Below are 26,042 nucleotides of genomic sequence, written 5' to 3'. Positions count from 1 at the left end.
TGAAGGGGGTTGGGGAAGGAGGGGGGGTCTCAACTTCGGACCAGTACCCGAGGGACTGGGGAAGGTGTTGTGACTTCATTTTTCCCTTCACCATTGAGGTCTGATGAACTCCCTCCTCTGGTGAAGGAAGGTAGTGAGACTGATTACCAAACACCTGGGCAGCTAGATGATAACTGGGTGGCTGGAATTGAGGACTGGATATAAGGCTGCCGACGCCCTTCTTCCTGGCTGGTGATTTTCCTGCTGGATTCTTGGAGACCAGTCTGATTCCTGCATCTCAAAGCTAAGTTTTTCTGCTCTGCTTTGTACTCTTCAGTTTTGTTTTTGTTTTGCCTTGCTTTTTGGGAGTTCTGCCATCCCCGGCCGGGGGTGAGCTGAATTCCATTTTTGTCTCTGATCTGCTGTTCTTTTGCTCTGTCTTCAGAATATACCTGAGTGCTGATATAGTCTTTTGAAGCCTAGCGACTTCAGGGCCTGTTTTTCCTATCAGTCGGTTGGCTCATTTTGATAGGGTTTTTGCGGATGGCAGACAGCAGCTTTCCTATCCTGTCCTGTGTAGTTAGCTTGGGCCCCATCATTTGCTCAACCTATCTTTCTATCTGTGTTAGTGTTTTCATCTTGCTTCACCGTCATTATATGTTGGGGGCTGCCTATTGCTTTGGGGTCTGCTCTGGGGCAGTTTAGTTTTTCCCCTTTCTGTCTTTAGGCTATGTAGCTCTCCGGCTGTGATCGAGGGGTCTAGGGCACCGTAGGAACCCCCCACGGCTACTGATAGTTGTTGTGGATAGGTTCAGGGGTCTGCAATCCGATAGCTGCCAACCTCTCTGGTTTTTCTGGACGTAGCTGGTATTTTGTTTTTTCCTCCTTCGGTGACTCATCATAACAGGAAGGAGCGACATGGGGAACCGCCATCTCCACTTCAACTGGGCACCCCTAAAAAGGGGGCCAAGGAAGGAGCCATGCCGGGAGTCTCGCTGGAGACCCACATTTCTTCATCTGTTCCGACGAAAGGGAAAAGAAAAAAGAAAAAGGTGTGCCTCCTTGCGACACTAAGCAAAAACTGGAGAAGGCTGACGCTGTCCAGGGGTGTATACTACAGAGGAGGAGACAAAGTTAATCTTTTTCAGATTATGCATAGTGTCGCCTCCTAGTGGACAGCAGCATAACACCCACGGTTCTGTGTCCCCCAATAAGGCGACAGAGTAAGCCATCTAGCTCAATCGGGTTAATCACAAGTACCTCTGGTCTGTCCTTCTGAGATATGGCCTGCCGGGGGGGTTTGTTGATTGGCTTAAAACTTTGTACGGTGGGGCAGAGTTTCCCGCTTGTGAACGGATGGATTGACAGTTCTTTTGAGGTTGGATCTGGTGTTTGCCAGGGTTGTCCATACCGCTGCTGTACGTGTTTGCGACTGACCCACTTCTTAGGAGGGTGGAATGTGGACCGTTGGCCGGGATCAGGATGGAACGGGCAGCAACGGAAGCCACTCTGAGGGTGGTGGCGTATGCCGATGATGTCACTGTTTCTGTTTCCTATCACGAGGAGGCAGGGTGGCTGATGTCAGGGGTAGATCGCTACTCTGAGGCATCCGGGTCCAAGATCAACTGGGAAAAGTGTGAGAGTCTCTGGCCGGGAGGAGGAGATCCTGGTTTTGATCTTCCGGACACCCTTCCAGGACCCCAAACAAAATTGGGACAGCAGGCTATAGATCGCCACTCAGAAGGTGAACCAATGGAAGAGTTGGTCTTTGACTCTCAGGGAAAGGGTAAGCCTGATTAAAACTTACCTGTTCCCTTTACGGATTTATCTGGGCAGTGTGTGCATCTTGCTGGAGTCTCTCTGGACTCGGGTCTACAGTTTGTTCTTCCAACTGTTATGGGGGAATAGACTGAACCTGATCAAGAGGGAGGTTACTTACCGTACGAGGAGACTAGGAGGGTTGGGTATGGCTAACCCTGTGGTATTCCTTGTGGATACCTTCATTAAGATCAATATTGCAAACCTCTGGAAAGAGAGGGCTCCTCCGTGGGTATTCTCCTGTAGGGGATGGTTTCAGAAATGGGAGACAGGAGGTCAAGTAAAGGATCTTCGCACATCGCATGGACATCTTCCGGCTTATGCTACCTTGGTTCTGAAGGTAATTCGCCGGTGGGGTCTGGGAATGTGGGAGATCAGGACTCTGCCAAGGAAACTCCTTGACAATTAGGGTTCTGTTGACCCATTTCCAGAGGCCACTGGTGCTCAGAGATTGCATAAGTCGGGATCTTGGGGTGGGTTTGCATCTTTTGAAATCTATCAGGATCCCCTCAAAGTTTTGGGACTTGGCTTGGAGCTGATTCCATGGGAAACTGTGTGTGAGGGACAATCTGAAGTGTAGGAGCTCTGAAGACAAGAACTGTCCTCGGGAGCATTGTGGTACCGTGCTGGAAAGCATGGACCATTTCCTGCTTCACTGTCCCTTCAACACACAGGTGTACAACAGGGTGGGCGCCTCCATTGGCTGGTCTCGGCTGGCCGGTTTCTCCTATGCGGAATGGGTCTATGGAGCATCCGGAGACCTTGGTGGCCGGGACGGCTGCACCTTAGTTCTAGTTAGTGCAGTGGTTAGGTATCACACGTGGAAAGCACGGTGCGTAGTATCGACGCAACGGAAAATCCTCCCAGTGGACGATGTGTTTAGGACCATACTCGGTGACCTGGTGAAGGTGCGTTCTCTGGAGTATAAGAGACTGGGCACAAGTAGGGCCGCTCTCCTCTGGAGGGGCTTTTCTTTTGGTGTGCTCTAGTCTGGTCATCTCCTTTCCTGGTGGTGGGCTGCTGCTGACACTGTAGATTTTTGTTTTGTGATCGGTATACAGTGCTGTAGGGCTGCAGGCGCCGAACTTGGGCTTTGTGATTTGTGGGTATTGTTGCTTGTTTCTGTATATATTGTATATAGCGATATACAGTAGATTTGGGTGTAGGTTTTAGGTTGGGTGGTGGGAAAAGGGGGGAGGTGGGTTTATTTTGTGGGACTATGGGACACTGGGGTGTTTGGGGAAAACACTGGCACTGCCTGATCTGGCCTATGGACATTAGACATGGACTGAGGCATGAGATGCAGGACCAGCTCTCAGGTCAGTGCGGGGGTTGGGAATGGTGGGCTTGAGCGTGGGGTGGTGGTTAGTTTAGTCTTGTTTATATTTGTATAGTTTGTGGTTATTTTATTTAAAAAAATAAATAAATAAAAATTATGTAAATAGTTTGTTTGCTGTTTTTTATTTTTTTGTTATTAGTTTGTTGGTGACCGAACCAGAAGGTGTAAGTACTTAATATTAGTTATTATTCTGTATATATGTATAATATGTGTAACAGGAGAGAATGAGCGGCTGGACTAGTGTTCATTATACGGATTATTTTTCTGGCTGATATTTTTGTTTTGTTTCTGTTATTATTATTGTTGTTATGTTTTTCATTTTTATAATAAAAGATCTACAGGATATAACTCAGGGTCAGTATAGGATCAGTAATGTAATGTATTTACACAGTGACTGCACCAGCAGAATAGTGAGTGCAGCTCTGGGGTATAATACAGGATGTAACTCAGGATCAGTAATGTAATGTAATATATATACACAGAATAGTGAGTGCAGCTCTGGGGTATAATACAGGATGTAACTCAGGATCAGGACAGGATCAGGACCAGGATCAGTACAGGATAAGTAATGTAATGTATATACACAGTGACTGCACCAGCAGAATAGTGAGTACAGCTCTGGAGTATAATACAGGATGTAACTTAGGATCAGTACAGGATCAGTAATGCAATGTATGCACGTAGTGACTGCACCAGCAGAATAGTGAGTGCAGCTCTGGAGTATAACACAGGATGTAACTCAGGATCAGTAATGTATGTACACAGTGACTGCACCAGCAGAATAGTGAGTGCAGCTATATAGTATAATACAGGATGTAACTCAGGATCAGTACAGGATAAGTAATGTATGTACACAGTGACTGCACCAGCAGAATAGTGAGTGCAGCTCTGGAGTATAACACAGGATGTAACTCAGGATCAGTAATGTATGCACGCAGTGACTGCACCAGCAGAATAGTGAGTGCAGCTCTGGAGTATAATACAGGATATAACTCAGGGTCAGTACAGGATAAGCAATGTAATGTATGTACACAGTGACTGCACCAGCAGAATAGTGAGTGCAGCTCTGGAGTATAATACAGGTTATAACTCAGGGTCAGTACAGGATCAGTAATGTAATGTATGTACACAGTGACTCCAGCTCTGGGGTATGAAACAGATAGCAACTCAAAATATATTCTCAAAACTCACATCAGGATGAAAACCCCATAACCTTAAACCCTTTTAAAACCCTTGACAGCAGATCGATCAGGTCATTAGAATTTAACTTACAGATTGATACACACTGAGAAACCTGACGTTACACGAGACCAGAGAGAATCTTCTCTCCTTGTAAATACTTTGTCTTAAAATAGAATAAGTGTAAATTAATATGAGCACAATGTACTTTGTCACTTCTGGCAGTCAATGAATGGAAGTCACTGCTTAAAATAATCAGATGCAAGAAAAAAAAATAAATCACACTGTATTATACACAGGCAACATAAGTCAGCTATGTGCTTCTACTTATGGCATATCACAAACCCTTCTTCTCTCTTGGCACGTGTATATAATGAGGGCTATGTGACCAGAGGGGCTCCCAATACAGAAGGGTATACCCCTAATCAGTTGGCTTTGGCTGTCAGGGGAGGGTGGGGGTTGTAGTTTTGCAACAACTAAGGAAGCAGAGATTTAAGACTGTCCCTTCAGCTATCAGCTGATTCATGCTGCCTGAGCCATGAGCAGCATAAAATTTGAGTTTGGCTCCTACCATGTAGGTGCCACTGTGAAATCCTGCAGCGTTTCAAAGAAAACATACTTTGAAAAGGGGACGATGCATTTAGGGTGACCAGTGTGCATCAGCTTCTCCCTGCCCCACTCCTTATGACGGACAGGTCTCTCCCCACGTCGGTGTATAAGGAGAGTGGAAGCAACAGCATTTCAGAGGATGGCTATATTCACATCTGTATGAAAAGTCCGAGTGCTGCCCGATTTGTTATTAGACACCACAGGGATCTTGGAGTAGAGTGGTTCTACACAGACATCCGTCAAAAAGATGGATCTGAGACAGAAATCTGCAAGACTCAAAACATGTCTTAGGCCTCTTTCACACTTCAGTTTTTTGCATCAGTTATAATCCGTCAAAAAGGCGGAGAAGCGGATCCGTTCTCAACTGATGTGAACGGATGGGGCAGGATCCGTTTTTAGACGGATCCTGAAAATGGAGAGAGAGAGAGAGAGAGAGAGAGAGAGAGAGAGAGAGAGAGAGAGAGAGAGAGAGAGAAAGAAAGAGAGAGAGAGAGAGAGAGAGAGAGAGAGAGAGAGAATATTTGTTTTTGTCCGGCACCCAGAAAGAAATTCGGGTTAAATGAGTGTCTGCAGGATCCGCCAGAGGAAAAAAACGTTACAAGCTCCGTTTTGAAATCTTTGAGGATGGTGACGGCCAGCAACTTTTGGCGGATCCTCACAAAAAACGGATGCAACGGACGGCAATCCGTCACAATCCGCCATTAATGCAAGTCAATGGGAAAAAAACGGATCCTCAAAAAAAAATTGAGGATCCTTTTTTTCAAAACCTGGCGGATTGTGACTGATTATAAAAAACGGAAGTGTGAAAGAGGCCTTACGCACATCCGATTTTGAGGATCAGAATAGCACAGATCCAATGTGATTTTGGTCTGTCTGCTAAAAGAAACAAAACAAACAAACAAACAAGAAACACGGACGTGTGAATGCAGCCTTAGATATATAGACAAGGCTAAAATAACAGACGATCTTTGATTTAGGTCATCTGGGCTTCAGGAAGCATGAATCAGCCAACAGGGTCACTTTAAATGGGTTTTTATTCCCACAAAAAGTTTTATAACATATCATCTAGATATTCCACCTGATTATTATAAAACCTCCAAGAAATTCAGGCCCCTCAGGGTACACAGAGGCTTAATACATGCTGCATTACATACAGCAATCACTGGAAAGGATCTCTAAGCTCTGTCTCACATTGTCAGAGATTTTATCTCCCTGTCCTTCCTCTCCTGTCATTAAAAAGTTATTAGGAACTTGATCTCCATCAGTTAGGGAGGGAAAGGGGTGGTAAGTCCCCAGGAATGTCTTATCACATGAGGAAATATCAAACTATTTGTTAACTTATAGAAAAAAAAAAAAAACGCTATAAAATGAGCGAGGTAGAAACAATGATGTATTCATGCTGTGCCTGAAGACTTTCTAAGAACACATTAAATAAAGAGTCTGCTCAACAGAAATCCTTCAATTACTGTCGATTTAAATGAAATGTATCTATTTATACCATACCTATTATCTATCCATCTATTTAAAGGCACTAAAGAAAAATTAATATGCTACCTGGTCTAACCCCTTCCCACCATGGATTGGCACCTTTCTGCCTATGCACAGTGTACATAGAAAAATGCCAATCAGTGATGTGGGTGGGGTTATAAAGAGTTCAACATTCAGAGAACAGCAGAGAAAACTGTGCTGGGATTAAGATGACAGCAAGAAGCCCCACAAGTGACACATTACTGGAATCGGGGTCACTACCCCTGCATCATGCTGCTCTCAGATTAAATGGCAAAACCAAAGGGATTCCATTAAATATGTGGTTGTCAAGTCGGAGGACTTTTCAGGTTTCAGCACGACAAAGAGAACATCTCTTACTACTTGTTCCCCTACTGCTGGCATATCCAAAATCATGTTACACCGTAATTGGGGGTTTTCTTATTAACTAAGGGTCAAAAACATATTACTTACAGGGGTGAAAATCCCAAAGCTTGACAATGAAGGGACAGACGTTCAGACAAATATATCGGATATGAAGGCTTATTCCAGTGGCCGTCAGCTAAAACAGACAGTGGAATGACATTTAAAATGAAAAACAAAAGCATGGAGGACAGCATTACACATGTATTAGAGAGAATGAAAAACGAATGCTTGGTTGTTACCTTTTTTTTCGAATTATAAAGACGCACTCCCCCCCCCCCCAAATTTGGGGGGAAAATGGGGGTGCGTCTTATAATGTGTATATAACTTACTGGTACTTTAGCTGCAGGCCGCAGGCTGGGATAAGGGGGTGTACGGCGGTGCTCCCGTTGCACGATGGTGATACGGGGGTGTCTGGCACTGCGGGGGTATCCGGCGCTGCCGGGGCTCTGCTGACATTTTGTGAAAGGTCTGAGCCCCAGCAGTTTCATGTGCAGCACCCACAGCAAAGAAGCTGTCTTCCAGATGCCACCTGCCCCAGTGTTCAGCTTTCTTTTTCATGATAAATGTGGATTCAACAAGGAGCATCTGATGTTGTTCCTTCTGAACAACAGAAGGAATACCGTGGAAAGTGTTGCTGGTCATCCCCTACTACTCTGAGCTGAACGGGTACTAGTAGGATGTTACATGTGCCTTGATTACATTATTGGCGATGTTGGTATTACTACAAGAAAGCACTTTTTGGGCCTTCTCGGTGGAGCCTTACTACTACATGGTGAAAGTCTGGAGTTGCACTGGATATCAAGCTGCAAGAATGGCTCAATAACCCTCATGACATTAGTAGTCCCAGACATGATCAGGATGGTGGTCACCACAGTGGCAGTGAAGTGTTGCCTTTGACTCATCACAGCCTTTCACCTTGGCTACAATAGGCATGAGAAAGCTCTTTATCCCCAAAGCGTCTAATGTTTCCACTGCTTATGGAGAGCGCGTTCTCCCTCTGCCTGTCCGAATAAGGGTTTGTCTGGACTATGAAAAGGGAAAAGTGGGGTTTTATGACGCCACCAACATGAAATGTCTGTATGAAAGAGAAGTGGACTGCATCGGAACAATGTATCCCGCGTTTGCCTTGATGGGCGGTGGAGCAATTCGTTTGGAGGAAGTAGTTACCGAAAAACACTTGGATTATTCTCATGAAATGTAACCAAGCATTCGATTGTCAGTCTCTCTAATGCATGTGTAATGCTGTCCTCCATACTTTGTTTCTCATTTTAAATGTCATTCCACCTTCTGTTTTAGCTGAAGGCCACTGGAATAGGCCTTCATATCCGATATGCATGTCTGAACGTCTGTCCCTTAAAATGACTCTCCTAAAAGGGTTTCTTTTTTAAGAATGAAAGATCAGATTTTATTGTCTAGAATTGTTTAGTTCTGGATTATTTTAGGTGGATCTATGAATTGCTGAGAAAATGCTCTTGCGGGGAACCATTTCAAGTTTCATTGATCTGTACCAATATAGCATATTAATTTTTCTTTAGTGCCTTTATGTAGCAGTGGCCTCATTGATGTGCTCTTTGATGACGCGTTGGCGGTATAATGAATGTTTTGTATTTATTTAATGTGTGTTTTTTCCTACGTAGATTATTATTGCGTTAACTATTCACTACGATGTTTCCTAAAACAAATTGTCATTGTATGTATTATTTATGGTGCGTGAATGTACCTATCTATCTCATATCTATCCATCTAGGTCATGTGCTATGTCAAATTTTGGGATTTTCACCCCTGTAAGTAATGTGTTTTTGACCCTTAGTTAATAAGAAAACCCCCAATTACGGTATAACATGATTTTGGATATGCCAGCAGTAGGGGAAAAAGTAGTAAGAGATGTTCTCTTTGTCGTGCTGAAACCTGAAAAGTCCTCCGACTTGACAACCACATATTAAAGGGAATCCTTTTAGTTTTGCCATTTAATCTGAGAGCAGCATGATGCAGGGGTAGTGACCCCAATTCCAGTAATGTGTCACTTGCGGGGCTACTTGCTGTCATTTTAATCCCAGCACAGTTTTCTCTGCTGTTCTCGAATGCTGAACTCTGTAAAACCCCACCCACATCACTGATTGGTATTTTCTGTGTACACTGTGTATAGGCAGAAAGGTGCCAATCCATGGTGGAAAGGGGTTGGACCAGGTGGCACAAGACACCTAGTGCTGTAGTGATAATCTACTGTTAATGAAACACTGATTTTATAGAAACAGTACACACAAGCGACATATGTCTGGAATCAGGGTCTCAGTCCCAATATCATGCGGCTCTCAGCTTAGGTAGTAAAACCTGTTGATGGATTACCTTTAAACAGAGGGAAAAGTCAGTACATACCAGGGCAGTGTCCATTAGGTCATGCAGCTCTAACTGCTGGTAAACGTTCTGCCGATATTCTTCCATCTGTTGTTTCTTCTGTTTAGCTAAATCGTAGTCTTCCTTTTCCACGGCGCAGCGTTTCTCCACTTCATACCGTCCAAGACGTTCCCCGACCTGCAGAAACGAAGAGTTATATAATGGCCCAGGTACCTCTCATTAGTGATAGAGGAGCCCTGCTTCTACTGGATGCTTCAATCTGTAGACCCAAGAGGATCAGGTAGGACTCGATCATAAAAGCTGATAGTCTGGATAACTTTTGCACTTTAGTTATGAGTAAATGTTACAGGGTCCTTCTACCTTAAAGGGGTTGTTCAGCCTTGAGATTGCAGACTGCTATGTGATTGCAGACTGGTAAATCCTCACAGTGCGCAGAACTTTGTCTACATGGTAACAGACTACAAACAAAAGCTATCTGGTCAGATCCTGCAGTCACATTGCCGTCCAAATGGGCGTTAGTTCTTGGTAGCCTACCAAATATATGCTATTAAGAAGTAGATGAATGGGAATAGGACTGCTGGATCAGACTACACAGGGTTTGATTGTAGTCTGTTACCATGGTGACACATAGGCTTGATTAGGCGCTGTATACAAGTAAGAGTAGGAGAGTAGTAGTCGAAACTATCACATCTTCAAATGCTATTAATCTGCAGATATAGGGGTTAACCTACAGGTAAATAGCGTTGTGACGCTGTTCAACCTCTGCACTGAAAGCCTGGGTATCGAGAGATGAATTTTATTCTTCCCAAGAGCCGCCAGCTTTCAGTCTTTAGAGTTGTGCCAAGAGCGGCTATAGTCACCGCTCACAGAATTATGAGCGGTGGCTGTACGATCACACCAACACTTTGACAGGATGAGACATTTTACAATTCCTACACTTCTGTGGACAGTACGGAGCGCCCCCCCACCTTCTGCAGATCGGCAATGGCTTGTTTCAGTTTCTTGGCGTAGTCATAGTGCTCATGGTGGACGGCTTCTTGCTTCTTCTCATCTAACTTGCGAATTATTTGTGCCACTTCCGGATCCTGGTACATATCAAAGGCCAAGTCATCGAGAGGGGAAATGGCATCAGGTTTCCTGCAAAGTAAGAAAATTCAGCGAATAGCAGCAAATTAGAAAATTTCAGGACTGAGGTGGAAATTCTGGGTTGGGGGAAGAGAACTGACTCGTCATGAATATTGAAGTGCTATTTAGGTTTTATTTACGCGATATGGATCATTCTCTTAAAAGGGGGTGTCCACCTTTGAGGGCAATAATTTAATTGTATTTATTTTAACTTTACTGCATGTAGTTGGGGCTAAAAATCATTTTTTGCATTTTTTTCCATGTAGGTGATTTATGAATTATTGGTGCATTATGGACTTACATTGATTGGCTTGAAGGTAACAGTATGGAGATTGTCACAATTCACATCATTCCTTGTCTCCAATAGCCCTCATAACTTAATTTCCCTATGGCCAAGTTCACACAATTGTGACTTTACTTAGGGCAGTCATGTCTGCACATTGCAAAAGTGACCTGGTCCCTGTGCATCACAGACGGGTACAAATATCTTTAACCTATTTTGGACACCCCCCACCACAGACACACAAGCTACGGACACCTTTGACATTTACAAATTTTTCCATACAGAAAAAAAAAAAAAAAAATGCATTCAGCTTCAGCATGCAATCCTCATCCCTTATTTTTCAGCCCCCCTGATGTGAAGTTTGCAGCCTGATCCAAGTATCAGATTTTACTCTTGTGTGAGTGTCCCTCCCAGTAATACATGCTGGATGTGAGTTCTGTGTGTGTCCAAGGTGCTACTGCCTTCACTAGCTCCCATGTTTCAGCGCAGCTTCATTCCTGGAGTGACTTCCAACTTCCACATCTCATAAAGGATTGTGTGCTTAACTCCCAGCCTGAGAAATCTGCCATTTTTTACTAACCTGAATGTTTAAGTCACTTTCTGTTCTGTAATGTATGACCCTTAGCCGATCACTGCTGCTATCTCTAACACGAAGAGAAGGGAAGGTAAGGAGAGAGGAGGGAGCCAGCAGGAGCAGTGTGGAGAAGAATGGTCTCAGAATTTGCAGAGCAGATAGGTAAATGAAGGACTGTGCAGCAGCAAAGCAGTAGTACATTTTTAATAAAGACTATGTAGGAATTTGCCTATTTATAAAGCAAATTAACAATAAAGATTGAGTGCAAAGGTGTCCATAGCATTTAATGAACAGATCAGGCTGTTTAGATGATGAATTTGATTTTTTTACCCAGCATATGAAGTGTCAATGGCAGCATCCTCTAAGCTACTCCCCAGGTACTGATCAATAAGTTTCTCTCTGGTCGGCTGCGAATAGATAAAGAGACAGTCAGAGCAAATACAGATTCAATATGGCAATGTGAATTCACAAAGTAAAACAGGAGAAATCTGACAACATAAGCTACACGTAGTGCAGGTCATTATAGATCTCTGTCTACTGAAGACATCATACAAGGCTTCATCTTCAACCCTTTTCTGATCTTAAAGGGGACTTTTCACTGGATTTTTTTTTATTTAACCCAAGTAATCCCTCAGATTTCTGTTGCTTCACTGATTCTGGTACTGTTTTCCTTTTTATTCCGTGCCCCTCTGATCCAAAGTTATGCCCCCGGTAATAATGTTGCAAATTTTCCTTTCAAACAACTGGGCGTGTACCACAGAACCTCTCTGTGGGTGTGGCTGTGTTTTGATTGGCCAGTGTCACAGAAAAAAAAAAAGAAAAGGTCCACAAGTTCTGTGGTATACGCACAGTTTTTTTTAAGGCAAAATTTGCATCGTTATTTTCGGGGGGCATAACTTTGGAACGGAGGGCCACAAAAGAAAAACTGGTCCAGAATCAATGCAGCAGCGGAAATAGGAGGAGGTAGATAGTTTAACTAAAAAATATCCAGTATAAAGTCCTCATTAAAGGGAATCAGACACTATAACATCCATTAGACATAGCGTGTAATTGAAGAAATCAATATCCTACACCTCGAAGAGACAACGCAGAGTGAACCTAGAAAAGGTTCTCTCTATAGAGGCCTTATCTACATTGCCCCGTGACAGGGACAAGGGCAGTTGTTAGAGTAACCTTACAGATGCTCTAACAACTCTTAGAAGACAGTCTTGGGTCTGCCTCCTGGAAAGTCCAGTGTCAGGAACATAGGCCATCCCTTTAATTTAACAATGGGTTAAATTGAGTTTTTTTCTGCTTATTGCTGTTATAACAGGACTGTTGCTGTCAATCACATTCTTCCTCCCACTGCTCTATTGATAAAACAAAGGTGGTACATTCACTTCATAGATAATTTGCTCCTTTAAGGCCTCGTCACACACAGCGAGATCGCTAGCGAGATCGCCAATTTTGTGACGCAACAGCGATCTCGCCAGTAATATTGCTGTGTGTGACATGCATCAGCGGCCGGCTCCCCAGCCGGGTATCGCTGACCATGCTCAAATGTTCTGGGCCATTTTTTGATCGTTGGTCTCCCGCTGGCCAGCACGCATCGCTGCGTGTGGCAGCGGGAGACCATCGATCAGTGAGCTCCCAGCGGTTTAAACAGACGCTGGGAGCTGGTATCCAAGGTAAATATCAGGTAACTAAGCGCACGCCGTCACTTAGTTACCCGCTGTGTACCTTAGATACCTGCGTGCTCGCGCAGGGAGCTGGTAACCAAGGTACACAGCGGGTAACTAAGTGAGACGTGCGCTAACTTACCCGCTGTGTACTTTAGATACCAGCTCCCTGCGCGAGCACGCAGGTATCTAAGGTACACAGCGGGTAACTAAGTGACGGTGCGCGCTTAGTTACCCGATATTTACCTTGGATACCAGCGTCCTCGCTGGTCCTGATCGCTGGTGAAGCTGCCTGTTTGACAGGTCACCAACGATCATGTAGCAATGCACCAGCGATCCTGACAAGGTCGTATCGTTGTTGGGATCTCTGGTGCATCGTTTAGTGTGACGGGGCCTTTAGTGAGGGGTCTCAAGAATTGGGGCTTACCAGGTTTTCTTCACTAAAGTCCACCGGATCGCCAATTATATTTATTGCTATTAGTGCAACCTGGAAATAAAAGGAAAATTAGAAATCCAATAAGTGGCATCTGAATGACACTCAGCAAGAACCTGCATTAAGTTAATGGAGTAGTCCAGCCATAGGCTACAAGTTTGCAGTCACTGTATGTGACTGTAGACTTGTGAATCCTCACATTGCATGAACTGCGCGCTGTCACGATTCTCCGGTGACAGCATCAGGCAGTCAAGTGACCACAGCGATACGATTTGCACACTTTCAGCCTGATTCTGACTAGACTTGTCCAGCCACGCTCAATACACTCACTTGCATTGAGTGAGGTTGCGCCTATCTAGTCGGAATGAATGCAAATCACATACTTGCTGTCACGCGCCCGCCGCTCCCTGGCCATACACATGAGAGCCACTGGGAAAACAATCTCTCCTGTCTCCCCCACACACATTGTGTTTTCAGCGTGTCTAAGCGTGCATGTATTTTCAACAGAGTGGAGACTGCCTCTGGCAGCGGCTTATCTGCCCCGAAAGTAAGAAATTCCAACTGCCCAATCCTTCTCTCCCTCAACATCATCCATCCGGGAAGACTTAGGAGATCCACAAACACATTAGATGGTCAGCTGGTCCGACGGCTGGTTTGGCTAACTTTCATCTAATGTGTACGGGGGCCTTAAGAGTCTGACTGATCCAATAACAAAGCAACTACGTTTCCCCACTGGCTTCAGATTAATCTTTGTTTGCGGACTTAAAGGCATATTATGAACTGTAATAACCCGTGTGTTATTCTGAGGCTGGATTAAGACTCCCTATGCGTCGTTCAGCTCTAGTATTGCATAGAATAAATAGAATAGAGTAATGCTCACAACAGAACTATACTGTACAATTGCTGTATACGCATACTCCTTGTATATAAAGTGTAGGTTTCCTAATGAGTAGTGATGGGCGAACCCCCCAACATTCGGGATTGGCGGGTTCGCCCAAGTTTTTTTTGTAAAGTTTGAGCTCGGGGTTGGAGATGACGAGAACTTGCGTCCAAACCCCGAGATTGGACTTTAGAGATATGGGATGGGGCGGGAGTTGTAAAACAAAGCATAAAATTAATAAAAAACATTATAATTATACTTAGGCCTGTTTCACACTTCCGTTTGTGACCATCAGTCAAGATCCGCCGATTTGAAAAAAAAACGGATCCGCCATTTTTCTTGGCGGATCCGTTTTTTTCCTCATAGACCTGCATTCTCGGCGGATCTTGACGGATGGTCGTCCGTTCGATCCGCTTTTGTACGGATCCGCCAAGAGTTTGGCGTTCGCTCAGCGGCCCGGACGGAGCATGTAACTCTCTCTCTCCTTTTCCCCCAGGCGCGGCTCCTTTAAATCTTTACCTTCGGCTGATCCGTACATCCGCCGATCCGCTAACCCCCGTTTCTGTCAGTCTGCTTGCAGATCCGTTTTCCGCTATTTTGGCGGATTTTAACTGACAGAAAAAACTGAAGTGTGAAACAGGCCTTACCGGTCCAGCGACGCGTCCTCCCGTCTCGGTGTCTCCCGGCCCGCTCATTAACTTCCGGGTTATTCACTCAACTGCTCGGCGCTCTGCAATTTTCGGCCGGCGTCGGCAGTGTTCGTGCGGTGACATCAGGGTTCACCCCAGTTGATAGCCCAAGCCATGAACGCGGGTGAACCCTGACGTCACCGCACGAACACTGCCGGAAAAAAACGAAGACTGCCGAGTGCAGTGAATACCGCCGGAAGTTAATGAGTGGCCCCGAAGCAGATGAGGCCAGGAGACAGCGGGACAGGAGGACGCGTCGCTGGACTGGTAAGTATAATTATAATGTTTATTATTAATTTTATGCTTTATTTTACAGGCCCTGGACCCGAACTCTAACATGGGTTTCCCATGGAAACCCGTGTTTGGGACCTTGTGACAGAACACTATGTGTTTGTTACAAGTCCAGAACTTTGCAGTTCGGGTTTGCCCATCCCTACTAATGAGGAGTCTCAATACATACACATGCATGGTAGTTCCCACAATTACAAGTTCTGCCCAATCCATAGGATAGGGGAAAACTGATTGCTGGAACCCCCCGCAATCCCGAGAATGGGGCTATAAATGCTAGGTAGCTGGCTCTGCAGCTCAATGCTTGACCTATACTGCATACATTGTGAATGGGACTGGTGGAGAAATCTGAGCTCCATTAATTCCCCGCAGTTCCATAGAGAATGAATGAAGAGGAGGTCCAGCATGTTCATCCATACACCACTGAGGTTCCAGTTCTCAGGATCGCTTTACATCACAGAAGTTGGACTCCCAGCAATCAGCACATTATCCCCTACCCTATAAGTATGGGATAGGGAATGACTTGCTATTTTGCTTGTTAGGTGAAACTTGTAGATACCTGATTGTACAGATTGTATCTATTGGCATAATTCTTATGAAAGATCAGTTTCAGGTATTGCCCCACTGCGTCCACATAGACAGACTTCAGTTCCCGGGCTTTGTAGACCGTCTTTTCATTATCTGAGAGCGCGACGTACCTGAAACAGCAACACAGGATGTCAAAATAATACATGGCAATAATCGTTAATTAAGTAAATTTAAGACAGATGCTGTACGAGAGAACTAAGGGTGCATCCACAAGAAACACATTGCAGATTGTGTCGGATTAGAGGCAAAGAGAAACAAAGAAATGGGGGCACCACCGAAAGGATAATTAAGGGGATCCAACCTAGACCTAAATAGTACATATGTTTGACAAAAAGGAGAGAAAGAAATAGGCCATGAGCAGGGGATCACCCTGAATAGGACATTCTCAATAGGAGAATTAGTAAGCCCACACTCATATGCTCTATATTACCTATGTGTGGGCTTACTAATTCTCCTATTGAGAATCCTGTTTACATGCACCTAGAGATATAGGCATCATTCTCAGTGAGGGTGATAGTTGGTAGCAGGTGGGCTGCTCTATTATGAGCATTGTATTATTTGTGTATGTGTCACATCTCTGACCATTTTTAATGTTTTTAAGAATGTTTGCTGTGTTTAATAAAATTTGTATTATATATGCTATGTCCTATTCATGGTGATCCCCTGCTCATGGCCTATTTCTTTCTCTACTTTTTGTCAAACATATGGATTAGAGGCAAAATCTCTGATGCTAGATCTCTGCTGCACGTTTACCGACCCTGACTCTCCCATTCCAAACACCGCTTTTCCTAAGGGCTGATGCCGACGGCCGTAGATTCTCTCATCAGAGAGAAATTGGGCCGATAGTGAGAATCACACCCTGCCCCCACACCATGATCACTCACCCTGACCCCCACACCATGATCACTCACCCTGACCCCAGTGTCAGCACAGTGTGATCTGATTCTCTCGGATGAGGAAAAGATGGAGACAAAAAAAATGTCTCCATCCTCTCCATTCTGTCAGTCCATGGAAATAATACTGCACTCAGATGTTTTCCATGGACTCATTGACTGGCATGAGATTAAAAAATCAGATAAAAATCAGACACGCTGCAATTTTTTCCTTGAATGTCAGAAAAGGAAAAAAAAAAGAATCGGACATGTGCACGGCCCCATAGAACATTGGTCTGAGTGCGATCCGATGTTTTGTAGGATTGAACTTGGACCGATAACAGTCTTCTGCAAAAGCCCTAACAATGATCTGAATGTCTGTTTCCAATGGGTAAAGTGGTAGAGTCAGCTGAAAAATCCCATCTTACACAGTACCCACTGTAGGATGGGGTGCGGCGTGACTAACCTCCAAACCAAAGCTTGTTTTCCCATGCTGCATCACACCACTGGCAGTCGTACTGTCAATGTGGCACTGCAACCAATACCAGTCAACGGGAGCAGCAGCACAGACTCACAGATGGACCGGGGGAAGGAGAGTATAGCTCGGTTTGTTTCTTTATAATAGCCTGCAGTCAGGTAACAAGGGCACAATCCCTTTATGGATATAAAATACTTGGGCCCCCCAGAAACCCATGCTGAAGTTCATTGTCACTTGCACCGATCTTTTAGGGAGTTTACAGGCAAAAAACTAACCATCAGCACCATCTACTGGTATGATTATGGAATGACATTCTGCACTGGAAACTCACTATAACTTCCATCAGAGTCATCAAATTCATGTAGCTAAATCCCATCCCCATGTTTTATAAGGGCATATAATCGATGCTACAACTAAACCCCCCCCCGCTATTAGCACAAACAACTACAGACCAGTCTCCAATCTCCCCTTCATCTCTAAACTCTTGGAGCGCCTGATATACTCCCGCCTTACCCGTTACCTCTCCACTCACTCCCTCCTAGACCCTTCACAGTCCGGTTTCCGCACCCTACATTCGACAGAAACTGCACTCATCAAAGTGACCAATGAACTTCTGACAGCAAAACGTAATGGTGACCACTCTCTGCTCATTCTTCTCGACCTTTCTGCAGCTTTCGATACTGTTGACCATCCTCTCCTACTCTCTAGGCTCCAGTCACTAGGCATTAAGGACACTGCACTCTCCTGGTTCTCTTCCTATCTCTCTGACCGCTCCTTCAGTGTTCTGTTTTCTGGCTCCACTTCATCTCCTCTTCCTCTCACTGTTGGGGTACCTCAGGGCTCAGTCCTTGGCCCCCTTCTCTTCTCTCTCTACACGGCCCCAATTGGACAGACTATCAGCAGATTTGGCTTTCAGTACCATCGTTATGCTGATGACACACAACTGTACACATCAGCCCCTGACCTTACCCCCTCTGTACTACAGAACGCCACTGATTGTCTGTCCGCAGTCTCCAACATCATGTCCACTCTCTATCTGAAACTCAACCTCTCCAAAACTGAACTTCTTCTGCTCCCACCATCTACTAACCTCCCTAAATCTGACATTTCCCTCTCTGTGGGTGGCACCATAATAACACCCTGACAGCAGGCGCACTGTCTGGGTGTTATGTTTGACTCCGATCTCTCCTTCTCTTCCCATATACAATCTCTTGCCCGCTCATGCCGCTTACACCTAAAGAACATCTCTAGAATCCGCCCTTTTCTCACCATGGAAACAACAAAAACTCTCACTGTCGCCCTGATCCACTCCCGCCTGGACTACTGTAATGCTCTATTAATTGGCCTCCCTCTCACTCGACTCTCCCCTCTCCAGTCTATACTTAATGCAGCAGCCAGGGTTGTCCATCTGGCTAATCGTTACTCAGACGCGTCCGCTCTTCGCCAGTCGTTACACTGGCTGCCAATTCATTACAGGGTACAATTCAAAGTACTTGTTCTCACCCACAAAGCTCTCCACAGTGCGGCACCCCCTTACATCTCCTCCCTCTTTTCTGTCTATCGGCCTAACCGACCGCTGCGCTCTGCAAATGACTTTCGACTAACCTCTGCCCTAATCTGTACCTCCCACTCCCGACTCCAAAACTTCTCCCGTGCTGCTCCTATCCTCTGGAATGCTCTACCCCAAGATATTAGGACCATCCACAATTTGCATAGTTTTAGGCGCTCGCTCAAAACACATTTGTTCAGAGCGGCCTATCACATTTAGTAATCAAAGTCATGTTATATTTGTGTGTGTGTGTGTAGCCCATTCACTATCTCCATCTATCCCCCACCCCCTGAAGATGGCTGGACCATCATTGTAAATACATCATTGTAAATACAAACCTGTGCTTTGTATCTCCCCCACCTCATTGTAGATTGTAAGCTCCCACGAGCAGGGTCATCTTATTTCGCTTTAATTATTGTATTGTTAACGTTGTTACTTATGACTGTTGTGTTTGAAACTGTTCAACTGTAAAGCGCTGCGGAATATGTTGGCGCTATATAAATAAAGATTATTATTATTATTATTATTATTATTAAGAACGGAGATCCGCTCCATAAAAATGGCTCCCTTTGGATGACATGAGCAGCCCTTGTGTTATACAGACACTCAGTCATCTAGGGGACAAATTTAAAGCCCCCAAATTTAGAGCGCAGCTCAGTAGCGACTGCTAATCGGCTGCAGGGTGTACGTGGCATAGCAATGTCATACGAGAGCGGGCATCCACATCGCTGGAACCGTGCCTGTATTGGAGATGAGCATTCATGGTTTTTTTTAAATTTTTCTTATACAAAGGAATTACTTCATTTTAAAGTGGCATAACTGATTAGTCAAAAAATCCATTTAAATGGATAAAATTGCAGAGTGCTTGTAAAAAATAAACTCCTTAATAAAAATCCTCTCACTTCTCGTTAATGCAAGCAATTCTAATTCTAAGACTTCCTGCTGGCTGCCTAGGTTACTGGCCACTTCTACAGTCCATCAGAGGTGGTCGGTCTCCTAGACATGGAGAGCAGCGCTTACAAACTCTTTGCTTTAGGGCTTGGAAGCATCACTCTGAAGCTGCCCAGATGGCTGGATCTGGCCAGTTTCAGGTCCCCTGCACCCCTCTAACGCTGCAGAGGCAAAGCTGACTCATGTAGCAGCATCGAAGAGCGCACAGTTCAGTCAAGCACCACCGCTATGCTTCTGGTTGGGACCGTCAATCATCAAGAAGCCAGGAGGCTGAGGAGCAATGCATTAAATCCTGAGAAAACGCTTTAAAATTGATATTTAAAAATAATTCCTAAATCCCATGTCCAACTTTGCAGTTATTTGTTTGGACATTTTAACCCCTGAGTGACAAAGCCAATTTTGTACTTAATGACTGGGCCAATTTTACAATTCCGACCACTGTCACTTTATGTGGTTATATCTCTGGAACATTTCAACGCATCCCGCTGATTCTGAGGCTGTTTTTTCATGACATATTGCACATTATGTTAGTGGTAAAATTTCTTCGATATAACTTGTGATTATGAAAAAAAATGGAAATTTGACAAAAATTGAAAATATTTCAATTTTCCAATTTTTTATTCATAAGGGTTAAAAGCTGACCAGCGATTTCTCATTTTTCCAACAAAATTTACAAAACCATTTTTTTTTTTTTTAGGGACCACATTACATTTGTAGAGAGTTTGTTGGGTGTGGGGGGTCAATATAACAGAAAATACCCAAAAGTGACACCATTCTAAAACTGCACCCCTCAAGGTTCTCAGAACCACATTCAAGTTTATTAACCCTTCAGGTGCTTCACAAGAACTAAAGTAATTTGGAAGGAAAAAATGAACAATTTACTTTTTTCACAAAATATTTACTTTCGAACCAATTTTTTTATTTATTTTCACAAGGGTATCAAGAGAAAATAGACCACAAAATTTGTTGTGCAATTTCTCCTGGGTACACCGATACCCCATGTGTGGGGAAAAGCCAGGGCTCAGAAGGGAGGGAGCACGTCTGACTTTTTGAACACAAAATTGGCGCCATGTTGAGTTTGGAGAGCCCCTGATGTGCTTAAACAGTGGAAATCCCCCAATTCTAACCCTAATCCCAACCCTAACCCTTTCGCCCAACCCTCTTTAGCCTCGCCATTGACAGCAGTGTGCCGCAGAGCCCATGTGCTGGAAACTCCATTGGTGGGACCTGCATCCGTTACCAGCCATATTAGTGATTATGCCATAAATAACCCTTTAAATGCAAACCTTATGGATAATGCACTTACCCCAACCTCCGGAACCGCTCCGTCTGGTAAGGGGTAAAGTATTCTGGAAGACTTTCTGAAATGTAAAACTCGATTTTGGACGAGATCATGTACTGGTGAGCGAGGAGCTGGAGCTTCCGGATTCTGCATCTCTCCACCATTTGTATGACGATTTCTTGAGGATACTGACAAAACCTAAGTAACAAAAAAAAAAAAAAAAAAGGGCTTAAAGGTTATTCTAGGTCCCGATTCTAGTGATGAAACCAAGTCTTACATTTCCTTCCTATTCTGTAATAAGCTGGAACACTCATTTAGGAATTGATAAGAGTGAAACATGGCGTAGAGTGCACCTTACCGGGGGGATCTCCAGCCGCTCACTGTAGGGGCATGGATCATTAACTCTTTGGCACTAAAGCCATCCTCTTGGCCAGAAGAGCTGATCACAACGAATCCTATCTTGTGGGGCATCCTTGAGAATTTCGGAACCTGCAAGAAAACGGAAGCAGAAATCACAGCCTAAGCTCCCAAGCCAATAATGGTGCTGCAAAGTCAAGACAGGCAAGAGGTCACTGCACGTGTGCTGGCAGCACTTATAAAAGGTCAACACTTGCAAAGATGCATACAGCACATTCTGCAGTCTTGAACCACTATCCCCAGCGTCAGTGGAAGTCTCCACAGTCACACCCCCTCTGATCAGATCATACAATAGGTTACCCTCGCAAAAGTAATGATGCTGCCCTCCAGGAGGCCACCGATGTCTATCGAAGGCAGATACCTGGCACCTGATATACAATCTAGAAGAAGAGGAGGGCACACTGCGTACCCACCGAGCTGCATCACGGGGACACACCGACCAAGCACCACAGACTGTGATGGCACCCTGACAGTGATACCACCCACAGTACAATCCTCATGGTGATGCAGCCAGATGGCACCACAGCTTAGTAATGGGTTTACTGAAATCTGGACAAATCCTGGTCACGGAGATGGGCTGGAGAGCAGCCGTACGAGAGATCATACAATGATAACACTAGGGGAGGACGAAATACAGGATGACTAATGACCACCACGTCCAGGTGGAGGAATAACAGAAATTTGAGATAAAACATATTACTTGGGATTACAAGCAGCTCCCTACCAGGTCTCCGCTGCTCACAGCCACTACAGACACTGGCAGGGGTATTAAATCACACAGGGGCGACAATACAGTGGGGCCGGTGTCAGACACGAGCCCCTCGGCCGCATACAGTCATATCATCTTATATTCAGCAGTCCAGGTCTCAGGTTTTCTTTGCTGACCGATTGCTCACATTAAGAAAAAAAAAAGTTGCTGACATGTCCCACTGTGCTCCAAAACGAGCAGACTCAAGGGGATAAAAAAAAAAAGAAAATGTACGGAGAGCGCAGCAGAGGAAAGGAGACACAAGGAGGGTAAGAAGGATAAAAGCAGAGGACGGAGCATAGAGCGGAGGAGACACAAGGAGGGTAAGAAGGATAAAAGCAGAGGACAGAGCGTAGAGCAGGGGAGATACAAGGAGGGTAAGAAGGATAAAAGCAGAAGACGGAGCGTAGAGCGGAGGAGACACAAAGAGGGTAAGAAGGAGAAAAGCAGAGGACGGAGCGTAGAGCGGAGGAGACACAAGGAGGGTGAGAAGGATAAAAGCAGAGGACGGAGCATAGAGCGGAGGAGACACAAGGAGGGTGAGAAGGATAAAAGCAGAGGACGGAGCGTAGAGCGGAGGAGACACAAGGAGGGTAAGAAGGATAAAAGCAGAGGACGAAGCGTAGAGCGGAGGAGACACAAGGAGGGTAAGAAGGATAAAAGCAGAGGACGGAGCGTAGAGCGGAGGAGACACAAAGAGGGTAAGAAGAATAAAAGCAGAGGACGGAGCGTAGAGCGGAGGAGACACAGAGGGCAAGAAGAATAAAAGCAGAGGACGGAGTGTAGAGCGGAGGAGACACAAGGAGGATAAAAGCAGAGGACGGAGCGAAGAGCGGAGGAGACACAAGAAGGTTAAGAAGGATAAAAGCAGAAGACGGAGTGTAGAGCGGAGGAGACACAAGGAGGGCGAGAAGGATAAAAGCTGCTGCGGATCCGCAGGGCCAAATCCACTGCGGACCCGCAACGTGTGCACACACCCTAAGAAGGATAAAAGCAGAAGACGGCAAGTAGAGGAGAGCAGAGACAAGGAGGTTAAGAAGAACAAAAGCAGAGGGAAAGACGGATAAAAACAGAGGACAGCGGGGACTCAAGATGGAAACAAGAAGTCCTAAGAAAGAATACAGCAGCGGAGCTCACCAAATTAACGTCCCATAAGTGCTACCACGAGAGCACCGCCACTTATACTACATGCGTCCCGTCACTCCAGTAATGAGAGCACCGCCACTTATACTGCACGCAGCAGAGCAAGAGCCGAGGGTCATTAGCATATCGTATCCGATGCCATAAGCTAGTGTGACCCCGGCCTCAGGGTGACACTCGGGCTGGACCTCAGGGTGGACCTCAGGGTGACGCTCGGGCAGGACCTCAGGGTGACGCTCGGGCTGGACCTCAGGGTGACGCTCGGGCTGGACCTCCGCGTGACGCTCGGGCTGGACCTCCGGGCAGGGGCGTATCTAGGGGGGGGCAGCCGGGGCAGTTGCCCCGGGCGCAGCCAGCAGGGGGGCGCAGTCGGGCCGCCTAATGCAGTGGTCGGTTCTCTGTGTCAGCTTTCAAGCTGACAGCCGGCGCAGAGAAGGAGCGCGTGCCGGCTCCCAGGGCCCGGGAACAATTGTACTGGCGTCTATACAGACGCCAGTACAAATGAAGCTCTGACCGCCGGGCCGGAGCGACGTCAGCATCGTGATCAGGTCATGTGATCACGCTGCTGACGTCACTCCCCGGCGCCCAAAGCAAATGCTGGTGGTAAGTGTGCTCCTCTGTGGAGCTGAAGAACCACTGAAGATGGGAGATGAGGGGGAGTTAATGAGTGGAGATGGGGGGGATTTGCAGAGGGGATGGCGGTTAATGTGTGGGGGTATTTAGAGTGGGGATGGGGATTAATGTGTGTGGGGGTTAATGAGTGGGGATGCCATGGGTTTAATGTGTGGGGGGATTTGGAGTGGAGATGGGGGTTATTTAATGTGATGGGGGTTAATGAGTGGGGATTGGGTTAATGTGTGCGGGGGTTAATGAATAGGGATGGGGGTTAATGTGTGGGGGCGTTAATGAGTGGGGATGGGAGTTAATGTGTGTGGGGGTATTTGGAGTGGAGATGGTTATTTAATGTGTGGGGGGATTTGGAGTGGTGATGGGGTTAATGAGTGGGGATTGGGTTAATGTGTGCGGGGGTTAATGAATGGGGATGGGGGTTAATGTGTGGGGGCATTAATGAGTGGGGTTGGCGTTAATGTGTGGGGGTATTTGGGGTGGGGGGATTTGGAGTGCTGATGGGGGTTAATGAGTGGGGATTGGGTTAATGTGTGGGGGGATTTGGAGTGGGGATGGGGGGTTATTTAATGTGTGGGGGGGACTTAATGTGTGTGGGGGATTGGGGATGGGGGGATTTAATGTGTGGGGAGATTTGAGGACACAAAATAAAGAGTATGTATGAGGAAACAGTATGGGGGATTGGTGCAGACAGTATGGGGAGCGAATGGGTTAATGTAAGTGGACACAGTATGGGGAGTCAGGGATATGTGTGAGCAGACAGTATAGAGAGTGAGGGGGTAAATATATGAGGAGACAGTATGGTGAACAGGTGGGATGCTAGAGGGGAATAGTGTGAGGTGACAGTATATTGCAGACATTTTTATTTAGGAGCATTATAATGACACTTCTATCTTTAAGGGCGTCGTGTGAAGATTTGCTGCAGAAGACTGGAGAAGATGGAAGTCTGCAGAGACGAGATGTGGATGAGAAAACTCATCATGGGGTCTAGAAGAAAAGGAGACCGACTGCAGAGACGACGTCATCTATAAGGTACCTGGATGTAAATGTTATTTGTGCTACTGACTAATTCTCATGTTTTTATTTGTTAGGAACATTAAAGGGTTTGGTTTGTGCGGAGTCTGCAGACATTCTATGTGACTGCAGACTTCTGAATTCTCACAGTGCTCACTGAACGCTGTCAGGATTCTCTCATGCCGGTAATTTACATACATGCAGTCACATGCTGACTAGACATGTGTGGCCTCACTCCATGAAAATGAACGGAGCGAGGCCGGGCACGTCTAGTCGGAATGTGGCCAGAAGTATATAAATCACATGCTTGTGCTGACATGACTGTACATCGACAAGGGAGAATCCTAAAAGTGTGCAGTGCATTCGTTGTGAGAATTCAGAAGCTGCAATGTCAGGATTCAGCTCTGCAGGTTGCAGTAGTCATCACATGGACACCTCACTCATATGCGATTTTCATAGTTATGGTCCTGTGACAACGAGCTTCTCTTCCTGCTTTCAGTTTTTTACTGAACATTGAGAGCATTAGGGAGAGCAGCTCGTGGGTACATGACTAAGTGTGCAAGTCGCATATATACTTGGGGGGGGGGCGCCGAACCAAATTCTTGCCCCGGGTGCCAGAGAGCCTAGATACGCCTCTGCCTCCGGGTGACGCTCCGGCTGGACCTCAGGGTGACGCTCCGGCTGGACCTCCGGGTGACGCTCGGGCTGGACCTCCGGGTGACGCTCGGGCTGGACCTCAGGGTGACGCTCCGGCTGGACCTCAGGGTGACGCTCCGGCTGGACCTCAGGGTGACGCTCCGGCTGGACCTCAGGGTGACGCTCCGGCTGGACCTCAGGGTGACGCTCCGGCTGGACCTCAGGGTGACGCTCCGGCTGGACCTCAGGGTGACGCTCCGGCTGGACCTCAGGGTGACGCTCGGGCAGGACCTCCGGGTGACGCTCCGGCTGGACCTCAGGGTGACGCTCCGGCTGGACCTCAGGGTGACGCTCGGGCTGGACCTCAGGGTGACGCTCGGGCTGGACCTCCGGGTGACGCTCGGGCTGGACCTCTTGCTGCTCCTCCGGGCACCACACAGGGCGGCAGCACAATTTCAGCAATCAGTAATGTCCTCCTGTCTGTTTCCGGACTTCTCCCGGGAACAGCATAGAGAAGGCGCCATAACAGGAGCGGACAGGGGTGTCAGCCCAACCAGCTCTGCTCCCAGGACATCACCCGCCGGGCGGCAAATTAGTTCCGGCTACTATATCCCCGTAGT

General features: G+C 46.1%; 1 protein-coding gene and 1 pseudogene across 4 annotated transcripts in view; one reads left to right on the top strand and one right to left on the bottom strand.

Annotated features, from left to right (window-relative positions):
- CEP104 (centrosomal protein 104) overlaps positions 1–25,880 on the bottom strand; it is a 120,843-nt gene extending 94,963 nt beyond the window's left edge. Inside the window, exons 1-8 of one of the 4 annotated variants that reach the window (XM_073561805.1) lie at positions 25,450–25,880; positions 21,199–21,329; positions 20,865–21,038; positions 15,680–15,818; positions 13,258–13,317; positions 11,503–11,579; positions 10,159–10,327; positions 9,212–9,367 (exon numbers count right to left, since the gene is read on the bottom strand). In XM_073561805.1, coding sequence (XP_073417906.1) covers positions 9,212–9,367; positions 10,159–10,327; positions 11,503–11,579; positions 13,258–13,317; positions 15,680–15,818; positions 20,865–21,038; positions 21,199–21,311 — 888 coding nt within the window. In that variant the 5' untranslated portion in view covers positions 21,312–21,329; positions 25,450–25,880. Of the gene's footprint in view, positions 1–9,211; positions 9,368–10,158; positions 10,328–11,502; positions 11,580–13,257; positions 13,318–15,679; positions 15,819–20,864; positions 21,039–21,198; positions 21,330–23,345; positions 25,309–25,361 lie in introns of those variants that run through there. The other 3 variants (XM_073561803.1, XM_073561801.1, XM_073561804.1) reach the window with 3 other exon arrangements.
- Positions 7,322–8,036, top strand: LOC141074156 (E3 ubiquitin-protein ligase TRIM36 pseudogene; annotated as a pseudogene).
- Positions 25,881–26,042: the final 162 nt, after the last annotated feature.

Source organism: Dendrobates tinctorius, unplaced genomic scaffold, assembly GCF_039654945.1.
Source record: "Dendrobates tinctorius isolate UK_male_01 unplaced genomic scaffold, ASM3965494v1 ptg000326l, whole genome shotgun sequence".
NCBI classification, from domain to species: Eukaryota; Metazoa; Chordata; class Amphibia; order Anura; family Dendrobatidae; genus Dendrobates; species Dendrobates tinctorius.
The sequence above is the reverse complement of the archived record's forward strand: the minus strand, read 5'-3'. Positions and strand labels throughout refer to the sequence as shown.